This window comes from Tympanuchus pallidicinctus, unplaced genomic scaffold (genome assembly GCF_026119805.1).
Source record: "Tympanuchus pallidicinctus isolate F22 unplaced genomic scaffold, pur_lepc_1.0 scaffold6, whole genome shotgun sequence".
Taxonomy (NCBI): domain Eukaryota; kingdom Metazoa; phylum Chordata; class Aves; order Galliformes; family Phasianidae; genus Tympanuchus; species Tympanuchus pallidicinctus.
This window is the reverse complement of record NW_026294780.1, coordinates 15,459,254-15,485,263: the sequence shown is the minus strand read 5'-3', so window position 1 is coordinate 15,485,263 and position 26,010 is coordinate 15,459,254. Positions and strand designations below refer to the sequence as shown.

Here is a 26,010-nt window from a genome sequence, read left to right as displayed (position 1 = left end):
TACTGCTTTTGGATGTGCAAAGATTTTGGGAAGAGACAGTCGGATCAAAAGGCCAGAACGCCTTCCTCTGAAGCACAGCCTTTGTGTACACTGCTCATTTGAAAGACACAAGGGACAGCTGATTTTGCTGCTGAGACCTTCTGAAGAGGTTAACCAGACTAAATCAGAGTTTAATCTAAAATAAGCTCATAAATGTCAGAAAAAGAAGACATTTCTTCAAACTATGGCAAAACTGAGATGGTCTTTCATTCAGAAAAGAAAGAAACAAGCAATCCCCTTGTACTTTGATTTAAATTCAGTAGTTTCTTACTTTTTTCTTCTTTCACAGACAAACAGTACTCCCTTTTGGCCTTCTCTCTGGCTGAAACAACTTCAGGGTAATTTGACTGGATGATAAAATGTCAACATAATGGTCCCAGGCCTGTCTTCTCCACTACTAAGAATAGCGTTTTTCTCAAAGATTTTGTTCTTGTTTACAGAGAATCTGTACACAGTGAGATGAGAGTTGAAGAATCTTGGGAAACTCTTCAAATAAGAATTCAAAAATCCCCGATTTCTTATGTGTAAATTGTTTTGGGAAGATGGTATTTCTGTATAGATGAATAGATTACCATGGGATTCCCCATTATCATGATAAGGTACCATAAGCTTGCTGCAGACTATGTCTAGAGGGTAAATAGAGAGAATACTTGGCACGTGCATTTTTGTATCTCCGTATTTCCTCAGAAAGATGAACTCATCTCCCATTACGAACCATGCTATACTATGAGGTTATATGTGTGCTTTTCTTAATGCAATATTTATTTATAAAAGGTTGGTAGGGTCAAGACTAGGAATAAACGGCAGGGGTTGGACTCAGCCTACTTCTCATTTATAACAGATGATAGCCTTAGCTCAGTTCCTTTCTCCTCATTTACAAATGTTAATGGTTTTAAGGTAGACAGTGAATGATGACACACAAATAGCAGGGAAATTGCTACAGAAAATGAAATATGTTGAAGAAGTAGTACGAATTACAGAATTATTAAATGGGGATGGTATCCTTCCAGTGAAACAGCTGACAAATCTGGAGTCCGTTTCATGGAAACTGGATTCTATATGCAAAGCATTTCCCAAATGCCAGTAAGGTTTCTGATTTGGTCACAGTAACTCTGTACTATATCCTTCCTTGGGAGAAACAGTAGACTAGGTGGCTCAAAGCATGAAGACCTGCATACCTTCTAAGCAAAACAGGATCATGTATGCACGTTGCTGTAGGGCTCCTGTGGATTCCTTACTCAGACAAATTCAAGACTATGATCCCAATCTTCAAAATGATTTACAATCCAGCTTTAGGCTACCTTACTAATCACCCATCTACTCAATGGTGACCCAGTGTAATACAATGCCCTAAGGGACAATACAAACCTCAAGCAAGAGATTAGAGTTGTGAAAGCAGAGCTAAAATTTTCTTGAAGTTCTCCAACATCTTAGATAATTTATCAAGAATGGCTCTGATCTTATTCCCATGAAGGCAAGGAATTTGAAGTTGCCCTTCTCACATAAAAAATTAATCAGATCAGTATTGGTCAGAGCATGCTTTGGATGGATGGTATAGGATGTTTGGATCTTTATTTAATGTCATAAATTCCTAAAAGGAAATCAATTTAAAGAGAAATCTAATTTTTTTCTAGATTATTCCCTAATCCCTCAGCCACATGAGTTTATTTGGATAACTACTCTTTGGAAAGGATTCAGATATATTTTGATGCATGGAAATATTAGCATATTCCACTCCTTTGAGACCAATTAATTTATTCAACTCAGAGGAAATTGTACAGATTGCTTTATTCCCTGTGTCACTAAAAGAATGGAATCCCAAGAAGTCCTCTTGACATTCCTTGTGACTGGGGCAAAAGCTAAGCAGACTGTCTTATAGAGGAAGGGTTTTTGTGTGTGTGTGTTTGTTTTTTTAAAGGTAACATCAGTAGCTCCATAGATAAGACAGAAAGGCTGTGATCTGCAAAATAAATCTGAACTACTGCCATAGAAAAAGAATGGAAAAGTAAGAAGCAGATCTAGACTGGAAACTGACACTATGTGACTGACAACTGATAAGCTCCAGTTAACAATAAACGAGGACAATGAAACCCCCTGCCTTTGACTTCTCAGTCATAACTTTATTCTGTAAACAGAAGGTAAAAGAGCACATTTTTCACATTCTCCTCTTCTGACTATTCCTTGTAGATACAAAATCTCTAGGGAGAGGGAGACAGATGGAAGAGATGTGCTGCAGTTCTCATACTTTTCAAGAACAGATCAAAGTGCAGTTGAGAAATGCAATTGAAGCCAGAAAATGAGCCAAGTGCTATGTCCTCAAGTCATCGTCCTTAGCTTGGGGAGGACCATCCTTTCTAGCACTCTGACAGAATGAAGATGGTTGGTGAATGTTGTGGGGTTTTTTTTTAGATATCTCTTATTTTGCAATTTTGTTTGTGACCTGTTACTATTTCAGTATATTGACATGCTTATTTTTTGTCCATTATTTTACTTACATGACCCAGATAGAGATCAATGGAGCATCACAATGCATGAAATGTCACGTAATTTTCAAAAACAAAACTTTCAGGACAGGGTTTGTTTTTCTGCGGCGTTAATTTCCTATTCATGCCACATAGCAATACAGTTGCGAAGCAAGCCACAAATATTCAGACTGTTAACTGCTGCCTGCATTTTCTGCATCTCACCATAAAGCCACTTAGTTCTTCCATTTTGTTCCTATTCAGGTAAAATTACCCAGTTCACTGAGTTATGCAAGATGCGAGTGGAGCCCTGATTTCCAGCCAATTATTTTGAACTGAAGTATCATAGTCTGAGGCAAACACACTCTGTGTTTACATTAATACATGACATACTCCTGTGCCCTACTGCTTGACCATCTGCATTGTTTAGCTGCTAGCAGAAGTCCCTTGCATGCTTTTCACTTGGGCTAGCAAGTGAGCTTGCTTCAGCACTCTGTCAAGACATTTCTCATCACCATCAAGGGACCATGGGCTGTAAGGGGCTGCCCAGTTTGAAAATTAAAGAGGCTAATTACAAGGGCTAATGACTACTATAGGCATGGACTGACTGTGCCAACTGGCCACAAGGGCAGAGAATACACCTGGGACCTCTGTGGTTTGCCATAAAGGACACAGCCAGAGAGGAAGCAGCTCGTGAGCTTTACAGAGTTAAGGGATAACAGATGTGCTGGCTACCTCATGGATGGACACAGCAGACAAGATTTGGGCAACCTTATGCCTTCTCTGACCGTGCACCTGCAAAAGCACCTGGGGAAAATTCAGCTGCAGTCCCACACGGCAAGGGAAATGCTTAAATTTCCCTGCTTGCTTCCTTCTTCCAGCAAGAGCAACTGAAGGTTTTCCAAGTGTCATGCAGAGCTGCCTGGGCCGTTTCCAGCGAGCTGTTTCTCTGGCTCCCAGCTCAGGGAGATATTCCGGCTTCCCATGCTCCACAGCCCCAGCGGCTATTCCCAGCCCTGTGCGGGAGCAGCATTCCTTTCTGCTCACTCCCTGTGTCATGGCTGAGCCTGGGATGCCCTGGCAGCCCCGGTGGGCAGCTCCACTCTCCTTCCACAGGGGCTCCCAGGGGCCTCCACACGCATGCGTATGGAGTGCTGTGAGACCGTGACCAGGTGGCTGAACATCAGCTGCCCAGGATTGGTGGGCCTGCTGCCCGAATGTAACACTCCTTCCTTCATCTGCTTGTGGTATGCAAAAGGGGGTTGTGCAGACAGAGCAAGACTGAGCCTTGCAGAAAACCAGCACTGTGGGAAGAGTGAGGCAAGGCGCAAACCAGCAGGACAGAGAACCCTGCTGAGCTCTCCCAGCTTCCCATATCCACCTTAAGAAATGATTTTGCTCCACACGGCTGCAAGGCTGTGGCTCTGCAAGCACAGGCAGGACCTGCGCACGTTATGAGCACGTTATGATTTGGACAAATGCTTTTTTCTCCCCAAACTTCTTATTTTTTATTTCCCCAGGTTTGTTTCCATCCCCATATTTCCATAAGTTGGCCAAACAGTGAGAAGGCTTGTGTCCTACTGAGCCAGAGGCTGCAGCCTCCCGAGGATGAAGATGGGCAGAAGAGCACCCATGTGGCTTTGCCTGCTGCAGCCAATACATGGGCTCTGCGACCCACATCACACAGCACCCAGGTGCTCTACCCTAGAACAGAGCTGCAACCAGAGACAGTGACAGCTGTTTGTTTTCTAAAGACCTAAACAGAAAGAAAAGAAAAAATAACAATGAAAACAAGAAACCTTTTGGCAAAGCATGACACATGGAATGGTTCATGCCGTATCCAAAATACCTCACTCTGCTTGAAATGCATTTTTTTTTATATAGACTGATTATATCATCAGAAGGTAATTTTAAACAGCAAAGAAGCTTTAAAAGCCTTATGAGGTAAAAAGGAAAAGTATAGGTGGAATAAAAAGATCATAACATGGCTTCAACAATCAATAGCAAAGGGATGTTTGGGCACGATCTCCATCCAAGACCTGCCAAAACCAAGCCAAGCCCTATTTATCTGAATGATCTTCACATGCTGACTTCAGAAAGCTACTTCAAAATAAAGGTTGGGATCACTTAGGCATAAACTCCTGAAATATCCAAGCAAGTGTATATCACTGGTAACAGATGTGATCTAAAAATTCTTCAGAACTTGCACATATAAAATGATTTAAAAGAAACCAAGCGTCTGCCAATAACAGAAAGCATAACATAGTGTGAAAGGCAGTTGAGAGGAAATAAAAAAATGTTGCCATTCATAAAAATGAGGGAAAAAAAGTCCATATTCTGGAATATAAAGTACCTTGAAGAATTTTAAAGATAGACTCTCTATGATGGATGTAGTAACAGCACAAATCTCTCTTCCTCCAGTAGCTATTTGTGGAACCTCTTGGGTTACAGAGCAAAGCTCATTTCACAGGATGGCATGACAGTTTACTTGGAAAGAAAGCAGTTAAGAGACAGTATTATTTCCTGATCTGCAAGGACAACTCCTTGCAGATCATAGTGCTCATATGAAAACATTTTCTTCTTATTTGTTTGTTTAATATTTACATGTGTGTTAAAACAAATGTCCAACAGTGAAAACTTTAATGGAGATCCTTGCCTTGGACATTAGAATACAGACTATAATGGTGAAAGAAAAACTTGGTGCAGCCTGTGGTGGGAGCAAGCTGTGAGCTGAGCACCGTAGGGAGGAGGCAAGGAGAAGCAGAGCTACCTACTTGGCCCCTTTGGAGACTGGGTTGAACCCTTTGCCATGGGCAAAGTCCCTACTGCCATCAGCCAGGCCTCTGCCACAGGTCCTCCAGCCCCCCCACCTGTGGGATGATGTCTTGGCCTCAGCATATCCTCATGGCTTTGCCCAGCCATTCCAGCAGCATCTCATTGCAGGATCACCCCCAGTGGGCCTTCCCACTTCCCCACCCTGACTGCCATTTCCTGCCCCTTACCCTGAAAGGCATCATTTTGTACTGCCCCTGACTACAGAAAGCCTCTACTCCTTCCTGGGCTACATATCTGCAGAGATGGCACAGAAATGTGCATGCTCTAGAAATGTAGCAGTCCAGCGAAAACCATAATGGTGGAAAAGTAGAAACTGGGCTGAAAAAATAAAAAATTGGAGAACCAAAGTATGTGTAATTACTCATGCAAGCATCAATTTTATTTTAGCTTCTCTGCAAGAGCTTTTCTCTTGGTGCATGTTTTTTCTTGTTTCTATGGGTGGAAACAGTGAGATGCCCTTGCACAGTAGTGATCCACACCATCACTTTCTGCCACCCAATAGGCACAAAAAGGGCACATGAAAATAAAGATTGTGGGACCTTAATCACTCAAGAAATGTTTGCATGATAAAAATCACATTCTTTCACCATGAGCTGAGTCAAATGCTGATGTCAACTACCTGCTGCAATTTGTAAGAAAATAGCTATTGATAAACACCCAGAATGACTTTGAATTTTACTGTTTTTTGTTCCTCAGGAGCAAGCGAGGTATTGTAAAGAGAGTAACACACTAGTTTTCTAAGGGAGAAGGGAAAAAAAAGCTGTAGACTTTGGCAAGCAAAGGCATCATAACTGTAAACTACGAGATCACCTCTGAATCCTCCAAGATCTTGGAGTATAATGCAATATGAAGAATGTTCCACTCCTTGCCTTGGAAAAACAAAAGCAAAGAACGATTAAAAATACCCTAGTTTCATGCAAGAAATTAACTAGTGCAAGAACAAAGATTCCTCAAAAAAACAAAACAAAACAAACAAAAAGTGCTCTAAATCACTGAGTTAAAATGATTATTATACATCTGTCAGCTTATATACATAACAGAATAAAGCCACAATGCTGGTTTACATTCTGGCAAAGTCAATTCTGTTTGGACTTATAAATCATTTGTTTTTTTGCACAAAATCTTAAAAAAATAAATGTTAGGTTTAGAGTCATAATGCATAAAGACTTCCCATGGTGCAATTACTACACAATAAAAGCCAGATGTGCTACTTTTAAAAGTTCGTGGAAAAGCAATGTTAAATGTTTGAAGCCACTTTGGTTGCTTCCAGAGAAAGGTGATAAAATAAGATGCTTTCATTGCATGATGACGTACCATGACAGGATTCTTGTCCCTCAATGTCAACACTTTAACCTCTGAGAAACATGAGAAGCTGATAAAACTGCCTCTTCTACCAAATGCGGTGCAGCATGGCTATATCACATTCAATTCATAGTAAGTCTAAAAAATAGAATCACACTGAAAATATAATTGCAGACATCCCCTGTGCATTCCTCTATCTACTCATAAAACAAAATGAGCAAGGGATGTATGTGTGGCTCTCCACTGAGGGATTACAGAACAGAGACATGCACGAAAACCTCTTTCTCATTGCGAACTCCAGGGAGAAAATATGTACTGCTTTTGGTGTCTCTAGGTCCTGAATGAATAACTTGAACCAGTGTTAGTATATGCCTCTATGTAAGGAATTGTCTAATTTAATCTACACAGACATGGTAGTAGTTCTTAAATCTACCCAGGAAGACTGATTAATTCATAAGAATTTGGGCCGAGTATTGGTTTCATAGGCAAGACAGCAAAAAAGAATTTCAGGAAAGCAATTGGGAAATAGCAAGGAAACTATCTTATCAATGAGTGGATGAGTGGGCAGGCAGCATATGAGAAAGAAAGGACCAGAAGGAAGGAATTTATAGCTATAGAACAAAACTGTGTTTCCATATACATAATACTTGCAGAGAGTGTTAGTCTGCCTGATGTCATACAGATGCTGACAGGTGAAATCCTACCTCTGATAACGGAAAAAACATAAAAATCTCATTTGGGCAGTCATCCTGCTGCCTATCTGCAGCATGACACACACTGACACTCAGGATGGTGACACCACTGCCAGATTCAGGCATGATAGTGTCAGTGGAAGTGAGGGGCTCTGCAGCTGCCTGCACGTCACCTCCTTTGCTCAGGATTCCTCCCAGTTCTTCCTCCCAATTCTTTGGCAGAACAGCCCCTTCTACACATATTTGTGACTGAACATAGAAAGAGTCCTTTCAAACTACGCAATTACTCTTTAAATGTCCAAAGAAATGGTGAATAAAGTGATCAGATATACTATAATGACATTCCAAATATCTTTTCTTTTCTCCGCATATCATTATTCTGTCCAATTTTCTTATCAAATACCACTGTTACTTAAAGAAAGATGAGCCAAACCACTCTCAGTTAAGCAGACATAAACAAAGCTTGTCTGTAAGCAACAGAACTGTCCGAAATCACCTCACTGTAGTGCTGAAACGATGCTGTTCTAGAACAGGATTGCTACGTTTCTGTTTGGGAGATCTCCTAGAACGAGTTATCTCTCAAGTAGTGCGCAGGTGCAGAAGTTGATATGTCGGTTTAACTTCTCCAGGCATGTCTAACTTGTGGCCCACAGGCTGCATGCAGCCCAGCACAATTTGCACTGTGGCCTCTCCCTGCCCCAAGTCATCACAGCAGTGGCTCTGCCCCATGGAGCAGCCCAGCCAGGTCCTTCAGCCTCAATAGAACATCAGTGCCCTGAAACCAGGCCACAGGCGGCAGTGCAGTGCCAGTTCAAGTGATGGCAAAGAAGTCTGTGGATTTTGATACACTAGGTCAAAAGAATTCTGTGAAGAGTGTAGAATATACAGCCATGTTTTCTGCTGCGATAAAGGAATTTGAGAACAGGCTTCAAGATTGCCAAAAAATTATCAGGTTTTTTTTGTTTATTGGATACTCCATTCTCAGATGTCATTACCCGTGAATTTTCAAATGGAATGTATGGACTTGCAATCAAAGATTTGATCATCTCTCTCTAGCAGACTTCTATAAGCCCTCTCTTAGCAGAGACAAATATCCTTCACTTCACAGTCACGCCTTATCCATGTAATCACTTTTTGCAGTACATGCATTTGTGAACAGCTGCTCCCAAGGATGAAGTATAGGAAGAGTAAAATTTCAGCAAAAATCTCTGATGAACACCTGGAGAGCTCTCTGAGAACTGCAACCACTGCAGCCATCGAACCTGACACTGATGCTCCAGCATCACAAAAACACTAGTTTTATGAAAAAAAGAGCAACAAAACCATATGTTCTAATATTAATAATAAAAATTAAACATTAAAATAAGTTTTGTTATTTTTATACATTAACTGTATCACATATTTTATGAAGTGAATCTTAGTGCATGCATTCACAGTGAACATGCCCAGAAGGGCAGATTGAGTGCTTCAGCCTAGTTTCCTTCTGCCTGGAAATCCTGGGTCAACATAAACAGTCCTCTTACTTTCACCAGACAAAATTTTTGAGATGGAAAGAAACAGAACACACGGAGGAAAATCTGCGTATATGATAGCTATAGAACTCTGAAGTATAATTTAGAGCATTAACTTGTGCTAGTTATCTCATTTCACTATAAAATCAATATAAAGATGTACATAGTACTATTGGTTCCATCCATTCTTATAAGGGATTGCTGCTTTTCTCTTGTAGATGCCATTTCCCCTAATACATCTCTTTACAGTGTTACAGAAATCAATAGAATCTTATTTCATTCATACTGACTCAATTTTCTTTGTATATAAATCTCTCGATACATTAATATTTTCTTTTTTTAAAATACATGACAGTTATGATCAGTTACTCATAGTTACTTTTTGTGTATGTTATTCTAACATTTTCATAACTTTCCTTAGTCTAAAATTCACCCCTCTTCTGGAATTCTATTGCTCTCCCCAGCATAGAGCTTTAGAAAAAGTAATTTTTGTTAGGAGCAGTCTGAATAATGTACTAATGGAGCACCAATAAGGTAATCAAATAGAATCATAGAATCATAGGATGGCTTGGGTTAAAAAAGAAAACAAAGATCATCTAGTTTCAACCCCCTGCTATGTGCAGGGTCGCCAACCACCAGACCAGGCTGCCCAGAGCCACATCCAGCCTGGCCTTGAATGCCTCCAGGGATGGGGCATCCACAGCCTCCTTGGGCAACCTGTTCCAGTGCGTCACCACGCTGTAGTGGGACAAAAATTCCTCCTAATATCTAACCTAAATCTCCCCTGTCTCAGTTTAAAACCATTCCCCCTTGTCCTATCACTATCCACACTTGTAAACAGCCGTTCTCTCTCCTGTTTATATGCTCTCTTCAAGTACTGGAAGGCCACAATGAGGTCTCCCTAATGCCTTCTCTTCTCCAAGTGAAACAAGCCCAGTTCCCTCAACCTTTCCTCATAGGAGAGATGCTCCAGCCCTTCGATCACCTTAGTGGCCCTGCACTAAGTTACAAATGTTGGAAAAATTAAATGTTACAAAAAAACTTAAAAAGAAGTATTTTTCAGGAAAGATGACAGTTAAAAAAAAAATCAGCTTTATCAGAAGGTATATTCTGTAAGAACAAAAAGAATTATATTTTGAATGTAGTACACATGCAGGGAGACAAAGGAAGAAAAAATCTGTGAACATAACTAAATTTAGTATAGTGAATACAATTTATTTAAGACAGATGAACATTTAAATCTATAATGTAAAAAAGTTCCAAAGTTACTCAAGGCCTTTAACATCACCAGCCAATGCATGCCAAAGAGTACAAAAGATAACCGGAGCCTTATCCACTCCATTTGGCTACTTCTCCCAGCATTTCCATCCAGGGATTCCTCTTCCATTTCTTCTGCCTCAGTCTTTAGCTATTCTAAACATCCTGTTTCTTCTCTGTTCAGAAACATCCATCCCCTAGCAGCTACAACAGTCTGCCAGAAAGATGCCCAGTCAAATGCTTTGGGTTCCGCTTTTTATCTGTCCTTCCTTGTTGGCTTTCTCCTTAATCTCACTGCAGTGTCTTCACATATGTAATTTCACTCATTCAGCAGTGTTTATCCTTAGCAACTGAAACTCATTCACATATGTGGCTATCAAACTCAGCTGCTCTGCTTGTCTCATTACAGGCAGAACAATGACTTTTAATCTGGTCTTGCAGAATTTAATAATTCATTGTTTTTTTTTTAAACCCAGGCTAATGAAAGTCTTCATAGCATTCACATGTTAATTTGTGTAACAAACTGTAACAGATCAATGTGACAAACATGATGGCAGTATGAACAGAATGGGGGTTTTCCTGACATACAGAAAACTTGGAATTCAAGCCTTGTCCTCAGTCATAATCCTTATGCACAAAATGAATCCTCCATACAACTGCCAGCCAGCCACCCTCAATTCCTCAGGTGCTGTTGCTGTTTCCCACGCAAGCCTGCTCTGTCACATTGCAAATACATTCAGCAGGGATGAGGCTGAAGGAGCAAGGAACCCCTTGTTCTCTCCTCTAGCTGCTTCTCTTAGCAGAGCTGACCAAAGCTTCCATGAATGTGTTTGGGGATCTGATCCAAAGTTAGCTCCTCCCACTCTTCTCTTTGTGAGGGCTGGTTAGTTTAAACCAATAACTTCCCAATTCAGCTCACCATGTGATTAATGAAAGATTTGCACTGGCTAAACAGAGAGAGTGGCATATATGCAAGAAATCGGTAAGTATTTTGGTAGAAATACTGCTCTAATTTCTCATGGAAAGATGACCATACTTTGTCACTCAAATGCACAGCAGAGCTTCATCTTCCACACAGCTGCCATCTTAAAGATGTTAAGTCAAGGAAAATGGATCTCCACGCAGGACACTGAGCTACCATAAAAAGGAGAATATATTTTGTACAGATTTCAGCAGCAGTGGCCAGACTGCATCCACTACCTTGAGAAGGTAGCACATGTACCTCCTCTGTATCCGTCTACGCTAACCCTGCAGCCTACAAGCCAGAACATGAAGATATATGAGTCTGTGCTATGGCTAAAGCTCAGGTATCATGCCACTCACCCTGCAGCACACCTTCACAAAGAACAGGCATACCGCAAACGATACCTTGTTATATCGGCTAATCCCATTGATTTTGTTCCCCAGCCTAAAATGCTTGCATTGTCATCAGCCTGCTCCACACACAACAGCGGATGGCAATATTGTCATTCACTGCACACAACTCAGCAGAAGGATGATTCCACCAAAAGATCATGGCAAGGGAAATCAGCACGTGACACTCGAGTTCCTCACTCAGTGCCTTTCCTGTGGGACTGTGAGAGCTGCCTGTCAACTTTCACTTTGCCACAAGGGGAATGATGTACCCCAGTATCGTACCTGACACCAACAGCCCCGTGCAGATCTTAGGGCCTGCTGCAGCTTGTGTGTGAAACCTGTATGGTGTGCCACAATACTAGCTGCAAAACTCCTAGTATTTCCCAATTCTTAGTGCATTATGCCACAGAATCATAGATTGGGCTAGGTTAGAGGGGATCTTAAAGATGATTTAGTTTCAACTCCAACCCATTTCACTGCAGACATGTAACCACATAAAAAAGCGGTAAAAACTCCAGAGTGGGATTAAAATATAAGTAGGATAGCTCTTAAAAAACATAGTTGAGGTTCATTTTATCCTCGCATGTGGCCAGGGAGCATCACCCCAGCCTAATGGCTGACAGACATGGCCACAAGCCAAGCCTCTGCAATCTCTTGGCCTGCAGCAGCCAGGCCTGATCCTAAGCCTACTCACAATAAGGAAAATCATCCCAGTGAACTCACCAAGCTCTGGGACAGGCATATGCAAATTCCTCCACTTCTTTCAAACCCTCGTGACAATGATGAAGAGCTAAAATAACTTCTATTTACATCAGCATCCCAAGCAGATACTCATAATCACCTACTGCAGCATTCTTTTTTTTTTAATTTATTTTTAGACTTAATAATCGTAGAATCATAGAATTGTTTGAGTTTGAAGGGACCACCAAAGGCCAACTGGTTCAACCTCCCTGCAACGAACAGGGACACCTACAGCTTAATCAGGTTGTTGAGAGTCTTGCCCAGCCTGACCTCAAGCGTCTCCATGGATGGGGCACCCACCACCTCTCTGGGCAACCTGTGCCAGGGCCTCACTATCCTTAACGTAATATCCAGTCTAAACGTCCCTTAATTTAAATGACAATGTATTTATAAACGTGCTTCTCACTTGCACAATGAAGCCGTGTCTTCAAATTCTCAGTCCTCAAATGAGGTCTGTACAGGATTAAACACATTTCACCTGCAGGTTCACTTCCCTCCGCATTCTGGTATCTGTAGCCCTACATTTCTGTCCCGCCCACCTGCCTCGGTGCTTTTCTCATGAAAATGAAGGCGTCTCGGGGTTTGCTTCTAATTGCTCGCTACGGCTTAACAAATTAGCCATCCAGAGCAAAAGTAACCGTGGAATCCCTCAAGCTACCTGACAGTGAAGCCCCGCGCTTCTCTGCTAAATATCACCTCGCCGAAGGCAGCAATCTGTAAGGCTTGCAGAGATGATTTGTTGGTTGTTTCTTTAAATGGCATGACAGATAAGCCATCTGGCAAAGGGAAACGCGGCTCCCCGCTTGCAGGTACCAAGGAAACAGCCCTCACCCTCCTTCTCCTCAGTAAAAGCCATCCCCAGTGCGCGGTACTTACGGCATCGACTCTGCCAGCTAACAGCACGACCTCCAGCAGCACCAGCAGAAGCCCCACGTCCCTGCGGGAGAGGTGGACAAACTCAGTGCTGGTCAAAGCGAGCGCAGCACAAGCACGTGATAAATCCCGCAGCAAAAGGTGAATGCGACTTTAAAAAAGTTGCAGTTACTTACTGACAAACAAAAACACGCGCGCCGGGAAGCGGCGAGAGGTCCATGTCGGCTCCTTCCCAGCCGGGGGGCTCGGCTCAGGACTCGCTGGCTCCGCGCGGCCGTCCCTGGGAAGCAGAGCAGAGCACAGCCCGCATGTAGCGCCGGACTCGGGGAGCGGCCCCTCCGCAGCCACGGGACGGCGGAGCCCGCGTCCCCGGCCCCTTCGCACCGCAGCCCGCGGCTCTCCGTGCCCTCCCGGGCGGTCGCGGCGGTGCGGGGCGTGGGAGCGCCGCGCCTCCCCCCGCCCCCCCGCACCCACCCGCGGCGGGAGGAAGAGGAATAGGAATCGCGGCCGGCGTAGAGGGAGCGCCGTTGCACCCTCCCAGGGTCCCCGCCCGCCCGCCCGCGGGGAGGAGGGGGCTGCCGCCGCCCATCGGTTACGGCGCGGCCAGTCGCTCGGCCCCGAGGCATTGCAGGCGCCGCGGCCGGCACGGAGGGGAGAGGCGTGCATGTGGGACCGGCCCCGAGGAGCCCCCACGCCGCGCTGAGCCGCCGGCGCCCCGCCGCCCAGGGACCGACGGAGCAGCGCGGTGCGCGGTAACATGTGGCGTTGGCTGGGCTTCGGGCTGCTGCTGAGCGCCGAGCTCAGCGCCGTGTCTGCCGCGGTAAGTACGCGGGAGCTGCCCCGGGCGCGGGACGGGGCGGGGGACACGTGTGGGGAGGGAGCAGCGCGCTCCGCTCCCTCCGCTGCTCCCATGTAAGAGGAGAGCGGGGCTGCCAGGTGGGCTGCTGTGTGTGGGGTTCCGACAGCCCCTCTGTCCGGGTCCTCGGGCAGCACCCCCGTTTAGGAGGGGAGGGGGAGCTATGCCAGGCGGGGCTTTCGGCTGCCGGTGCATCTCCGAGGGAAAACGAAGCAAAACAAAGCTACAAGTTAAGCTTTCATAGGGGGAAAGAAAAAAAAAAAAAACAAAAAAAAAACACAAAGGTTTGGCTGCGTGAGTTCAAAGCGTCGTGCTCGCTGCCTTTTAAGCCCCGTGATGGGCAGCCGACTGGAGGCCAAAGAAAGGATTCTGATGTTAATGATTAAGTTCAGCTTTGGCACCTTTCCCGACAGAGAGAAATTCGGCCACAGACATGTAAAATCGAAACTGTGCAGGGAGCCTGAACATTTTGCTAAGGTAGCTAATTTTATCCCTGAGATACTGGCTACCCACTGTCCTTAAGTTAAAGGACCGTTTCCTGGTACTCCCGAAGTATTTGTGCAGTTCTCGGACCTTCAGTCTCCTAAGCAAAGGCAGTTGACATCGTGGTGTGAACTAGGTCATCTTTCCGTGTCTCTGGTTTCTTGCATTGGGCAGATTGACGCTGTAGTAGTGAAATTTAGAGGGGCAGAAAACTTGCCTGGACAAGGGCAGATGGATTTCTGTCACATTTCCAGCCCTAAATGTAAGATCTGGAACTTTAAAGCAGTGAAGGATGTACCAGAGAGGGTAGCTTTAAACTTTTTTCTGCTGCAAGTAAGTTCTATATTGAATTGCTTTCCCTGCGTGACCATGGGGATGGTATCTGTGCCTTGGATCAGCTGAAGTAAGAAGTGCGCTGAACTCCTGTTGCTGATATTATCAAGCTCACTATAGTGGCAGTAAATCACTTGGTGATGTACCTTTTGGATGACTCACCCCCCTTTTGGTGTTAAACTGTCATCCTTTTGGGACATAATTAATTTTAATTAATTAAATCTTTAAAGGTAAGTAATTCATGTTTGAATTCTGAGTTTGATACTTCTTGAGGTAATAAGCGTCTATTAGTGACATACATTCCCACCTTGTGGAGTTCATGAAGTCACTGGGTAAACCACAGCTGTCAGAGACAGAGAACTATAAGGAAGGCGTGCACATCAAAAAAAGATGGAACTTCACTGTCAGTTATACCACCTCAGGTCTTCAATAGCAGCTCAGAAGAAAATGGTTCTGAATTGTCTCATGCATGCCAGATACATTGTATTAAATTCAAGAACTCTTAAGGTAACCTAGAGCTGTTGGTTACACTGTGGATTTAACACATGCTTTACTCTGTTGTTATGATGGCTGCGGTTGCCAGCATGTCAAGGACGCCCAGCTTCTTGCTATTCTATTGCCATAGACCAGCTTTCATGCCCAACACAGCTAGCCACTGCCTGCTTGACAGATCTTCCTCCTGCTTTCTGAGTGCTGACCCAGTCTCATCTTGTCTTCAGACAAATGTGCTCCTGCTGCTCTCTTGCTCTGTTTGCATGTGAGCAGTGTTTGAGGATGGCTGCGTGGTAGGCAGGGTTGCATGCGGTGCTGGTTGCGATAGGCTCAATGAAACAGCTGTTTTTTTCTTACAAAAACATGATGCTGGTTCTTTTCTGTCCCCAAATATTTTGTATCAGCTAGATTAAGAAATAATCGTATTTGTGCAACTATTTTCTTATCATACCTGTACTGTGGCCTTTTTCACAGAGTAACTGAGATTGGAGGCACCTTGGAGAACATCTCATCCAACCCCTTGCTCAGAGTAGGCTGCCTAGGGCCGTGTCCTGTGGAGTTGTGAGCATCTCCACAAATGTAGACTGCGTAACCTCTCTGTGCAGCCTGTCTCAGTGCTTGGTCACCTTCACAGTAGAAATGTTTCTACATATGTTCCCCTCACGGTGCTGCAGGAGAAGCTGGCTGCTAGCTTGTGACTAGAGAGTGACTAGCTGGGACTTGAGGTCTCATCTGTGAAGGCAGACATAACAGAAGCAGCTTGTGTGCTGTTGTGTGTAGGGGTTCTGCATAGTAACAGGGCCGACAGTAAAAATTCTTTTATCACTGACATATTCATGATTAAATACATAGAAGGAGATTTGGAAGGACTGCTCCATGGAGGCATTTGGTGCAGCAAAGCCAGTGTGGAGCTGGCTGCTGCCAAGATCACATGCCTAGTGCAGGGCAGGGACCTTGCCAGGGCATAATATGGCACTATAAAGTGTGGCACTGGAAGCTCATGTATTATGCATTGATTAATTATAATTGAAATATTAAATATAGCCAATTTGAGCTTTTGTCCTGTTCTGTATTTTTCTCAGGAGGTTCATTTTCAAATTGTAAGGAGGGAAGGGAAGAAGACAGGGTACCAGATTACAGATTTTCAGGTCAGGCTGAGAGGCTGCTCTTATGTAGTGGCTACAGAAGAAAGTTGTTTTGATGGATCTCTGCGGGGGCTCTCATTTCTGACACTCTTCAAGCTGCCGTTTCCTTTGGAGAAAGTCTGTTTCCTAACATTCGTACTGTTTGATTGAGAGATGACAATGCCATGGAAATCCTGCTTTTGTGTCTTGATACCCTCTCCACACCGCTGTGGATGCATTCTGTGTGTTTTCTGAAACGAAGCAAGATCTTCTGGCTGTGTTTAAATACCAGGGCAGATCACCCAGGCCGCAAGTGGGCTGTGTGCCAGCAGGAGGCCAGGAGACACTCGGCCCCATGTCTGGGGTACGTGCCCAGCTTTGGGCTGGGCTGAGCCTGTTCTGCTCTATGCCCTCAGTTGCGCGACACATGCAATTCTAAGCCAAAAGCACAAAAATCTAACCAATAAACTATTGTTCCCGACTAGTCTGGATGATATTTCTGTTCAGTTTTTGTTAGAAAATGGTTCATTGAGATGAAGAAGCACAAGGCAGCTAAACCAAAGGCGGGTAAAAGAAGTGAGTGAAGAAGGTTGCATGGCTGGCAGAGGTACACGTGGGTGTGCCTTTGCCAGTGAAATCAGGCTAGGCTGGACACCTGCCTTCTGCTGCTGTCTTTACCCTGGGTTGAGACTGCTTTTGGTGCTGAGAAACTATGTTAACCTGTCCCTCTGGGTCATTTGACATCCTTGTTCCTAAATGCTCTTAAGGGGTGGTCTTGTCATCTCTATGAGCACATCTGACAAACTCTGACCAATTTTAGTTCAGTGACTTGTAGGAAGGGGTGTGAGATCTGGGGTGGCTGAGTGTGCACTTCAGAGAGACACAAGAGCATGCATAGGATGGTGGCCATAGGAGGTAGGGATATCTTCTCCCCCTTCCCCTGTGATTCCTAGTGTAGCCTATTGCCTTGTGGTGACAGGAGCTGCACTTGCCCCAGAGGTGGGAGAGATGCTGAACTCCTGGTTGCTACTGGTAATGTTTGAGCCCTGTCAGCTGAGCAGGCTGTGGCCAAGATTGCCTCCTGTGACTCATCTTCAACAGCCCCATTCCTGCAGCCAGCTGCTCAGCGTCAGCATGTGCAAGTGCACTTCTGGACCGGCATCCCAAGTAGCATGGTTCTCAGTTCTGTGCTAAATGTTTTCAGAAATAGTGCAGGGTTTCATCACTGCTCACCTCCTTAGCCTATGTAATCCCGGGATGAAGTTAGGTTACATTGCATCTGAGGTTATGCTGGATGTATGTACTGTCAGTTGCCATGATCACACAAGGAAATGTAGGATAGCTGTTGCAGGCTAAGACAATTGTTTAAAATGTCAGTAACCATCTCTAGGGATATGCTTATGAATATTGTTCTTTTTATAGAACTAGACTAAACAAAGGAAGATTCAACAACCTCAACATGAGAATAAATTGACTTCATCAGTGTTTAACAGCTACGTAGTGCTCCCTTCCCAGAAGTTCCGTTGACTTTCCCATTACGAAAGCATATAGCACCTTGAAAAATTTGGTCAGAGGGGGAAATTTGGGCCTGGTCTATAACCTGGCCGGATCAGCAATCAGTACAGATAAGAAACAACTGAACATATGAAATACTTTTACAGTTCTGCAATGTTTGTGGGAAGATAAATTTTGACTTCTCTAGGTTGTGACTGGCTAGAAATATTCTTGGTAATTTAATACATCAGAAAAGTATGTGGTATTAGCCCTCTAAGTATCTTTATATAGAAGTGTCTTGGACAATGTGAACATAAAATAGAGACCAAATTAAAACACTGTCAATATGTATCAGTTTACTATCATTGTGTTGTTCTAATCTGAAGTGACTTGCAGTAAAGGAAAAATTATAGAGAATTTAAATAGACAATAGAAAACCCCTCTACCTGCTGTTGCTCTCTGATATGGATAAACAGATAAAGGAAGATGAAAAGATTTGATCAGAAAAAGAAGTGTCAGTTTCAGCGTTAAGTTTCTATTCAGTATTGAGAAAAATACATGTATACAACTAAACAGTGTTGAGTAAGTATTTCTAGGATGAAAAAGATGACTATTTAAGCTTAATTGATCTCTGAGATAATATCTTGCATGGAGTGGAACTTGGATAAACTTTCTAAAGTGAAAAAAGATGTGCAGAAGTGTGTATTTAAAAGCACCTTTGCTACCAGTCCCTTCTACATCTGCTATACTCCATTCTGCACTAGATTCGCCTTTTATTGCTTTGATTGATCCAGTATCTCAATTGGATGTGTCATAGTACACATCTCACAGCCTGTATCCCATTTTGTCTGCCTCAATTGCATTTCCAACATGGGCAGAACCCACAGCAAGCCTTAAGGTGGCATTAAATCTTTTGAGACTGTGGTTTTGTGATGGTGGTAGGACATATTACTGATATATGTATATAGATAGATAGATAGATAGATAGATAGATAGATAGATAGATATTTGTAACATTAATGCATTATTACTTGTCCAAGGTGCTGCTGTGTGCAGCAAGCAACAGGTGCTGTAGGGAGCTGGAGACTGGGAATCCACTTGGATGAAGATGGAGATGAGTCAGCCTGGCCTTACAGCCCACAGAAGCAGTTGTGGTTTATTTATTTATTTATTTATTTTCACAGAGTGCCTTACAAAGATTTAATAGAAAAGGCATGACTAAAGATGAAATGAGAGAAGCCAGGAAAAACCAGGAAAGGGATGGATTTTTTTCTTTCTTTTTTTTTTTTCTTTTATTTTTTTCCCTTCAATTGTCTTCATGTATATAGGATCCTTATAAAGGATCCTGTCTACACCCGCTGTCTGAAATAAATGGTGTAAGATTTTATGACACCGTGAGAAACTAATCCATAGTGAGTGTAGCTGTGTTTTTAAGTTATTCAACTTGTTTCATGGAATATTATGTAGGTTGGGCTTTTTTGGGTGGGTCTATCCAAGAGAAGAACTAAACATCCTCTGTTCCCCTCCTTTCCTCTGCCATTTCTCTCTGTGCATGTTCCTGCTGCCTTCAACCTTCAGTGCTGCTTCTGCTGGCAGTCAGCCCCTTACAGGGTCTGAGGAAGGGTGTGCATTATCAGCAGAACAATGTAGTGCACAAAACACAAAGTGCTGTCAAGTGCACAGAGTAAACACATTGCAAAGTTGTAATTCATTTTCTTTCATCTTTTTGTGGCTTTCATCTGCTAGTAATGGTGACAGACGCATCATTTTTGAGATGAAGGCTGAAAAGGAGCTGGCAGAATGGATTATCAAAGTTATGAAATAAATACAATGATTAATTTAATAGACAAGGATTAGTAGGATCAATGATAATATTTTAATTAAAAGACTGGTGGGTTAGATCTTTTGCATTTAGAAGAGCTAACAGTCTTTTACAGACAAAGGATGGCACAAAATATCAATTGTTCTATCTGTAAAACAGAATTATTTGAATCTTCTTGAAGAATATTTCAATCTCTACTACTGGGAAGCAGAAATACATTTCTAGGTAAAGTTTTAGGTATTCAGCCACTGCAGTGGAGAGCTCTATCCAGCTGTTAAAGAGATGACAGAAGAGATGTGCTGAAAAGCTTGGGTTTTGAGACTCCGTATTTAATCTCTGAGTTGAGATATGATGAAAACCACAAATTAGTTCTGGATATTGAACTTCTATGAAAGCTGCCAGAAGCCTAGTGATGTTCTCTAGCATTTGCTAGAGGAAAATGGCCTGGGGTGGCTAACATTGCATCTCCATTTCTGAAAAAACAAGTGTCTAGCTTTTTTCTCTGTTCCTGTTTCTTTCCCAGCTAATGGGGAATTTATAATAGTCATCTCTCTGGCTACATGGAAGCTTTGTGGTTTCACCAGCAGAATAGCCCAGCTTCCTAGCCAAGGTATATCTTGTACATCTTTTTCTATATAAGGATGTTGTATTTTCACTGTGCTATGAACCTGATGGAGCGTTTCTGGGTGGATTAGTGGATGGATATCTTCTAATTCAGATGACAGAGTGAGAATGACTTTTAAAAAATTATTTATTATGCTGTCTAATTCTTCAGATGATGTTTCATTTGTAGCTAAGGAATAAAACAAATTAGCCCCCTTTCACTGAATAGCTATGTGCTGACTGAGTATTCTGAGTCTTTTGGTCTTGCTAGTCCAGTTGTTTATCTAGTGGAAGAAAACATCTAGTCTACTGAAGACTTCTGTTGAAATACTTGATAATCTAAAGGCATTTAAACTAATTCTAAGATTGTAATGAAACCCAAATAAGTCTGAAAAAATACACTGACATGGACTTACGGGGCTTTAACAAATTAGAACAAAAGTATGAAGAAAAATTAATGGTTTGTATTCATGCTGAACATATTAAGGGAAAAATAAGCTAAGCGAGGTTGACTCAAATGTTCCAGGAATTTTCATATTGGGCATGAAGTTCTGTCCCTTTTATGGCAATGACAAGTCCATTATCTGCTAGTAGAGTAAAAAAAGAATAATTTTGGCTGCCATAAAGTTAGGAGGCCTCTGCAAGCAGTATTCAGGACCAAAACTACAAGACATTTTTGCTGTAGATGCTCAAACACATGTTTTTAAGAGTTGGCATGAGCAGGCGAGGAAGACTAAAATTACATAAATACTTTGAGTGATTTATCTTTCTTTTTAACTGAAACTATCATCTTTTTTTTCTTTTTTTTTTTTTTTTTTTTTAGCAAAAGCATATTAACTGTGTATTTGTTAATTGCTAATTGATTTTTTAAATCAACATGGAAACGTTTAGAGAAAACTGGGGAATAGCAAGAGGTAAAAATGAAAGTGAGAAGAAAATAAAAAGCTTAAATTTATCCTAGGAAGTATGTGGTCTTATCCTGTGTTAAAAAAAGCTACAATAATTGTGAGAAGTTAAGGCTGCGTGACTGATCCCAGTGAGCCAGAGAAGAAACTAGGATAAAAAACCTTCCAGAAGCCAGGGGTCAGAAAAGATTGTCAAAAACTGGAATGAAAACAAAACAAAATAGAACAGGGGAAAAAAAAAAAAAAGAAAGGGGAAAGGGAAAGGACTAAGTGCTATAGCCACAGACTTTGTTTTGATCAGGCTGGAGATCAGCTGTGGGAGCAGAGTCTGGATCCAGGCCCCTGCCACCAGCTGCAGGGTCCCCAGCTGGCCGTCCCCAACTGAATGAAGTTCTTCTGACCATTGCTGGCACATCCCACTGGGAAAGGCTCATGTGCGGGTTCTGGTGACATTAATTCTTATATGATGTAATTTTACTGTCTGTGACTGTCTATTGCTATTTTAAAATTTACTTCCCATTATGGACCTCGGTATTATAGCAAATGCTGTACTGATGCCTAACGTCTTTGGGTTAAAAAATGTCTTGGCTTGTACCCTTGAGAATACCAAACTCATTTAAATCAAGCACAAAAACACATCCATCTTCTGGGGACATGCTTTTGAAAATGTGCTCTGATTCACACTGGTCAAACAAATAATGAATGCTGATTTTGATGCATTTTCCAGGAATGGTGTGTCTGGTTGGGAAAGTGCTTGTGATCTGGAATAAACTGGAAGTTTCATGAGCACAGAAAAGCTCAGAGTGGTAACCCATGAGACAGTTGGTAGCTTGGCTGTGTTGCTAATGATTTCATCTTTCACTGAATTAATCTTTAGCATAGCTGAAGGTGCTAAGGATGTGGAATAACTTTTTACTTGTGTGTCAAAGAGACCAAAGAAGATGATTTTGACGGGATGGAGTGAGAAAGCTGCATAGGTCAATGATGAGGAAGACTTTATCTGGGCTGTAGTGCCCATATGTAATTCTTTGCCTTTGCAAATCTGCATTGATGGAACAGGTTGAAAGTTTATGAACAAAATGTGGAAAGTGCTGGATGTCCCCCTTTGTGCTTGCGAGGATGTTTTCTGTCGTTGCAGTGCTAATTGTGATTACATGGAACGGGTCTGCACATGGCACAGCGTGTATTTACACTGTCCAAATGAAATGTAGGAAAATGATACGGGGAGGTGCATATGTGGTTATGTCATGTCTTGTCTTGTTTGTGATAATGCCCCTACATTTCTAGTAAATGTGGTTCAGCTGTCTGGAGGATTATTTCACGGTTCTAAATCTGAAGATACATATATCAAATCAGTCATTAAGATAGAAAATTAGTTCTTGGTGAAGTTTCACATGCATGTAGCATTGCTGAAAAGAATTAAGTAATCTGATGCATTTAAAACATAAGCATCTTATATGAGCTTTTCTTTGTCTGAAGACAACTAATGAAGTTTTAGAGTTTTATTTAAAATGTAGAACTTGGTTACAGCAAAACTAGTTAAAAATGGATTTGTAATTTGTAATTGTGGTCTGTTTCTCGTAATTATTATTTTCTGTGTTGGAAAGCGTGAAATGCAGAATTCCTATTCTTAGTTTTATCGTATTAAATTGAAGCTGTCAATAAAGCATTTTTTAAAATCTGAATCATGGTGAATTATGATGTATCTTTGTGATTAACCAGTGTCATATTCATCACTGGTGATGGCCAGCTCTACATGCTTCTCTCTGACAGCCCAATGTCAAGTGAGATGAGTGATGGAGCAGATGTTTGTACAGTCATCTGATTAGATTTGATACTTCAAAATAGTATTTTTGAAGCTTCAACATTTGATTGGCTGCTGGAATTATCTAGTGATCATTTTCTTAAGTGTAGAATTGGGTCTGTCATGAAAAATGTGATCCGTAGAGTATTGAAACTGGCTATGTGCATGCGTGTATTTGGAGAGGCAAAGGAATGGGCTGTAAGAGTCAAGGCACTGTCCATTGTGGCAAAATGCTGTGATAGCAGCTAGGCAGAGGAATATTTCACAAAACATTGGCTCATTGAGACCAGTTGCCACCCTGAATTGTCCACCAGTTGTGCTGTGTCCCCAGATGGCTGACATTTTGTCTTCTCCACTCATTGGCCAGGCTGAAAGCATCACCAGATTTTCCTTTCCTGCTTCCTTCTATGTGCAAAGCCTTGGATGTGAAGCAACAGCACCATTTGCCTCATGATGCCACAGGCAGCTGCATGTTGAAGCAGGAACGTGACCCAGCTCTGTCACTAAAGTAAAAAGGAGTTCCATCCTTTTGGCTGTTTGAGGATAATTTGGTTTCAGCAGATTTCCTGAGGGGAGAAAAAGAGGCGGATAGGGTTGCTTTTACTGTTCCCTTACAGCTGGTGTTAACCTGTAATGTAGACTTCAATTCAAGGATTGTATCTGTCACTGTTTTTATTTTTTTCATGTTTATTTAGATGTTGGAATTTAGTGGTGATTGGCTGATGGCTTCCTAAAAAATAAATCAGTTAAAATATAGCAAGTGAAAATGCATGCTGTGATCTAATATCAAGAAACCATTAAGGATCACATCCAGTGATGGATGTGTTGACAGCTGAGAAGCTAGCTAGGTAGTGATGAAGATAAATTAGCTCTAAGTTGCATAATCAAAGAGATGGTGTTTTTTTTTTATTAATAAAGACACATCAATAGAGAGAGATTTTCCAAAATGTTATTGATGATATACAAGGGAACAGCTTTTCTATAGAGTTCATTTTAATATTTCTGGAAAGGACCACTAGAGCAGATCTTTTAGTCCAGAGCTGTTTTCAAAGAAATGGGAGTAAGAATGGGAGGTTGACTGAAACCCATAAAGTTATGTGGCTGTGCCCAACTGATGTAGTGTTTCTTCTTAAAGGTCTATGAGCAGCTAATATAGATTATGTTGTGTAGAACCCCTGTGGAATGCGTAAATGCATGTATTTTGGGAAAGAAAATCCTGAAATGCTTCAGAATAAAAAATCCTCGTACTTTTTATGGTTTTGTTTTCTCAGGCCATATTTAGAAATCTTAGAAAGGAAAATTCTTCAGAAAAATGGAGAAGAAATTTATATTATATTATTCTCAGAATGGGCAGTAAAGTAATCGCTGTGGTAATAGTAAAAATGTTATCACTGTACTTTTATTTATCGGAATTCTTTCTTCAGTTATAAATAGTATGAATAAACAACTTCATTTTGGACCCTGCAATATCAGCCAGGCAAAATGCCTGTGCAACTGCAGTCTGTATTAGTCTCGTGCTGCAACACACTCACACCTATATGTTGGCATATAATATTATTAAGATATTTTTCACCAGAAGCATCTCTTTTATTTTTATTATTCAGTGAAGTATCTGTGCATATCCTAGTTTCGGAAAGCTTCTTTCTTGTTGTTTACAAACTAATGATACTGGTACTTTCTTTCATGATTTTTTTTTCCTAAATATATTTTATACATATATCGTTGGTGCCTAATAGCAGAAGTACCTCTTCACAGAAACCCTTCAATATTTGATACTATTTGAACAGTCAAAAGTATTTCATACTTATTTTTGTGCAATCATATCGAGCATGGCTAAATTCTTCTTAAGATCGAGAGATGTCGTGCTTACTGTAAACACGACCTTATTCTGTTAAGAAGATATCTGTTGCAGACACTTTTTTTTTTTTTTTTTAAACACTCACCCTCTTATTTTTGTTCAGGAAAAGTGTGATTCCCTCTTAGTCCCACTCCTGGTGCCTTCAAAACTAGTGGAAATGTTTCACATCTAAGTCAAGACCATGGATCTAGGTGGATAATCCAGGAAGAATTAAAAGTTCCAATGAACTTGGAACTTCTAATTGTCATTTCCAATGGCAATAAGCTCAGTGTAGGTAAAAACAAAAATCACCTTTTTATTCTTTGAGGCTAAATTAAGAAATTGCACACTGTGCAGTCTAGGTTTTTATTTTTCTAGTCTGTTCTGCAGCCTCATTGAACCTTTTAAGATATGAAGCTATCTATCCGCATTGCATCCTGTCCAAGGGGAGAATGTCCTTTTTAGAAATAGGTAGATGATTGCTTCTGAACCATGTCCTGCAACTCTAGAGGTCTGTTACTTCTGTCTGATCACTGCCTCTCAGTTATTCGCATACTGTCACACAGTCCAGTGCTTCCCCAGCTATAAACCCAATTGCCAACAGCTCTAAATAATACAGCGTGTCTTGAAGGCTGTATAGCCCAAAGATGACATCATTTTGTTGTAGATGTGAGGAGGATGCTACAGCCAATATCCTTACACCTATGGCTGTCTTCATGCTTCACTGAACTCCATTCCCTATTATGCCACTGTCTGTTCCTGCTTCCCCGTTCTCGCTTTCCTAAAAGCGAAGTAAGAGTGACATAACTTCCTGATATTCAGAATAGGATACAAGTCTGCTGTTCTAGGTTTTATACAAAGCCTGAAAGTGTATAATAAAAACTAATTTTTATCAAGTTTGATGATTAATTTTTCAGTATTATCAGATTCAGGAATAAAAATCACACATACCTCAAAATCTTTCTATTCACACCCATTGCTTACGATGTAACTTCAGGTTTTTTTAGCGCTTTGCTGCATTGGCTTCTGCTGATCACATGTTTAGGTATTTCTACAACAACTGCAGAGGCAAAAAATTTATTTAAAAAGACTAAACCTATGAATGGGAAAAAATAGACAATCAAGGGGAATTTTAACAGGGAATTCAAGATACCACGACATATTAGCTGTGGATTTCCAGCTGAAGCTT

General features: G+C 41.8%; 2 protein-coding genes across 4 annotated transcripts in view; one reads left to right on the top strand and one right to left on the bottom strand.

Annotated features, from left to right (window-relative positions):
• The window catches only part of COL4A2 (collagen type IV alpha 2 chain), a 140,177-nt gene extending 126,616 nt beyond the window's left edge, over positions 1 to 13,561 (bottom strand). Inside the window, exons 1-3 of one of the 2 annotated variants that reach the window (XM_052705816.1) lie at positions 13,543 to 13,561; positions 13,245 to 13,348; positions 13,072 to 13,132 (exon numbers count right to left, since the gene is read on the bottom strand). In XM_052705816.1, coding sequence (XP_052561776.1) covers positions 13,072 to 13,132; positions 13,245 to 13,288 — 105 coding nt within the window. In that variant the 5' untranslated portion in view covers positions 13,289 to 13,348; positions 13,543 to 13,561. Of the gene's footprint in view, positions 1 to 13,071; positions 13,133 to 13,244; positions 13,500 to 13,542 lie in introns of those variants that run through there. The other variant, XM_052705815.1, reaches the window with a different exon arrangement.
• Positions 13,562 to 13,678: 117 nt separating this feature from the next.
• The window catches only part of COL4A1 (collagen type IV alpha 1 chain), a 110,984-nt gene continuing 98,652 nt past the window's right edge, over positions 13,679 to 26,010 (top strand). The window contains exon 1 of one of the 2 annotated variants that reach the window (XM_052705817.1): positions 13,679 to 13,888. In XM_052705817.1, the coding sequence (XP_052561777.1) occupies positions 13,826 to 13,888 (63 nt within the window). In that variant the 5' untranslated portion in view covers positions 13,679 to 13,825. The remainder of the gene's footprint in view (positions 13,889 to 26,010) is intronic. The other variant, XM_052705818.1, reaches the window with a different exon arrangement.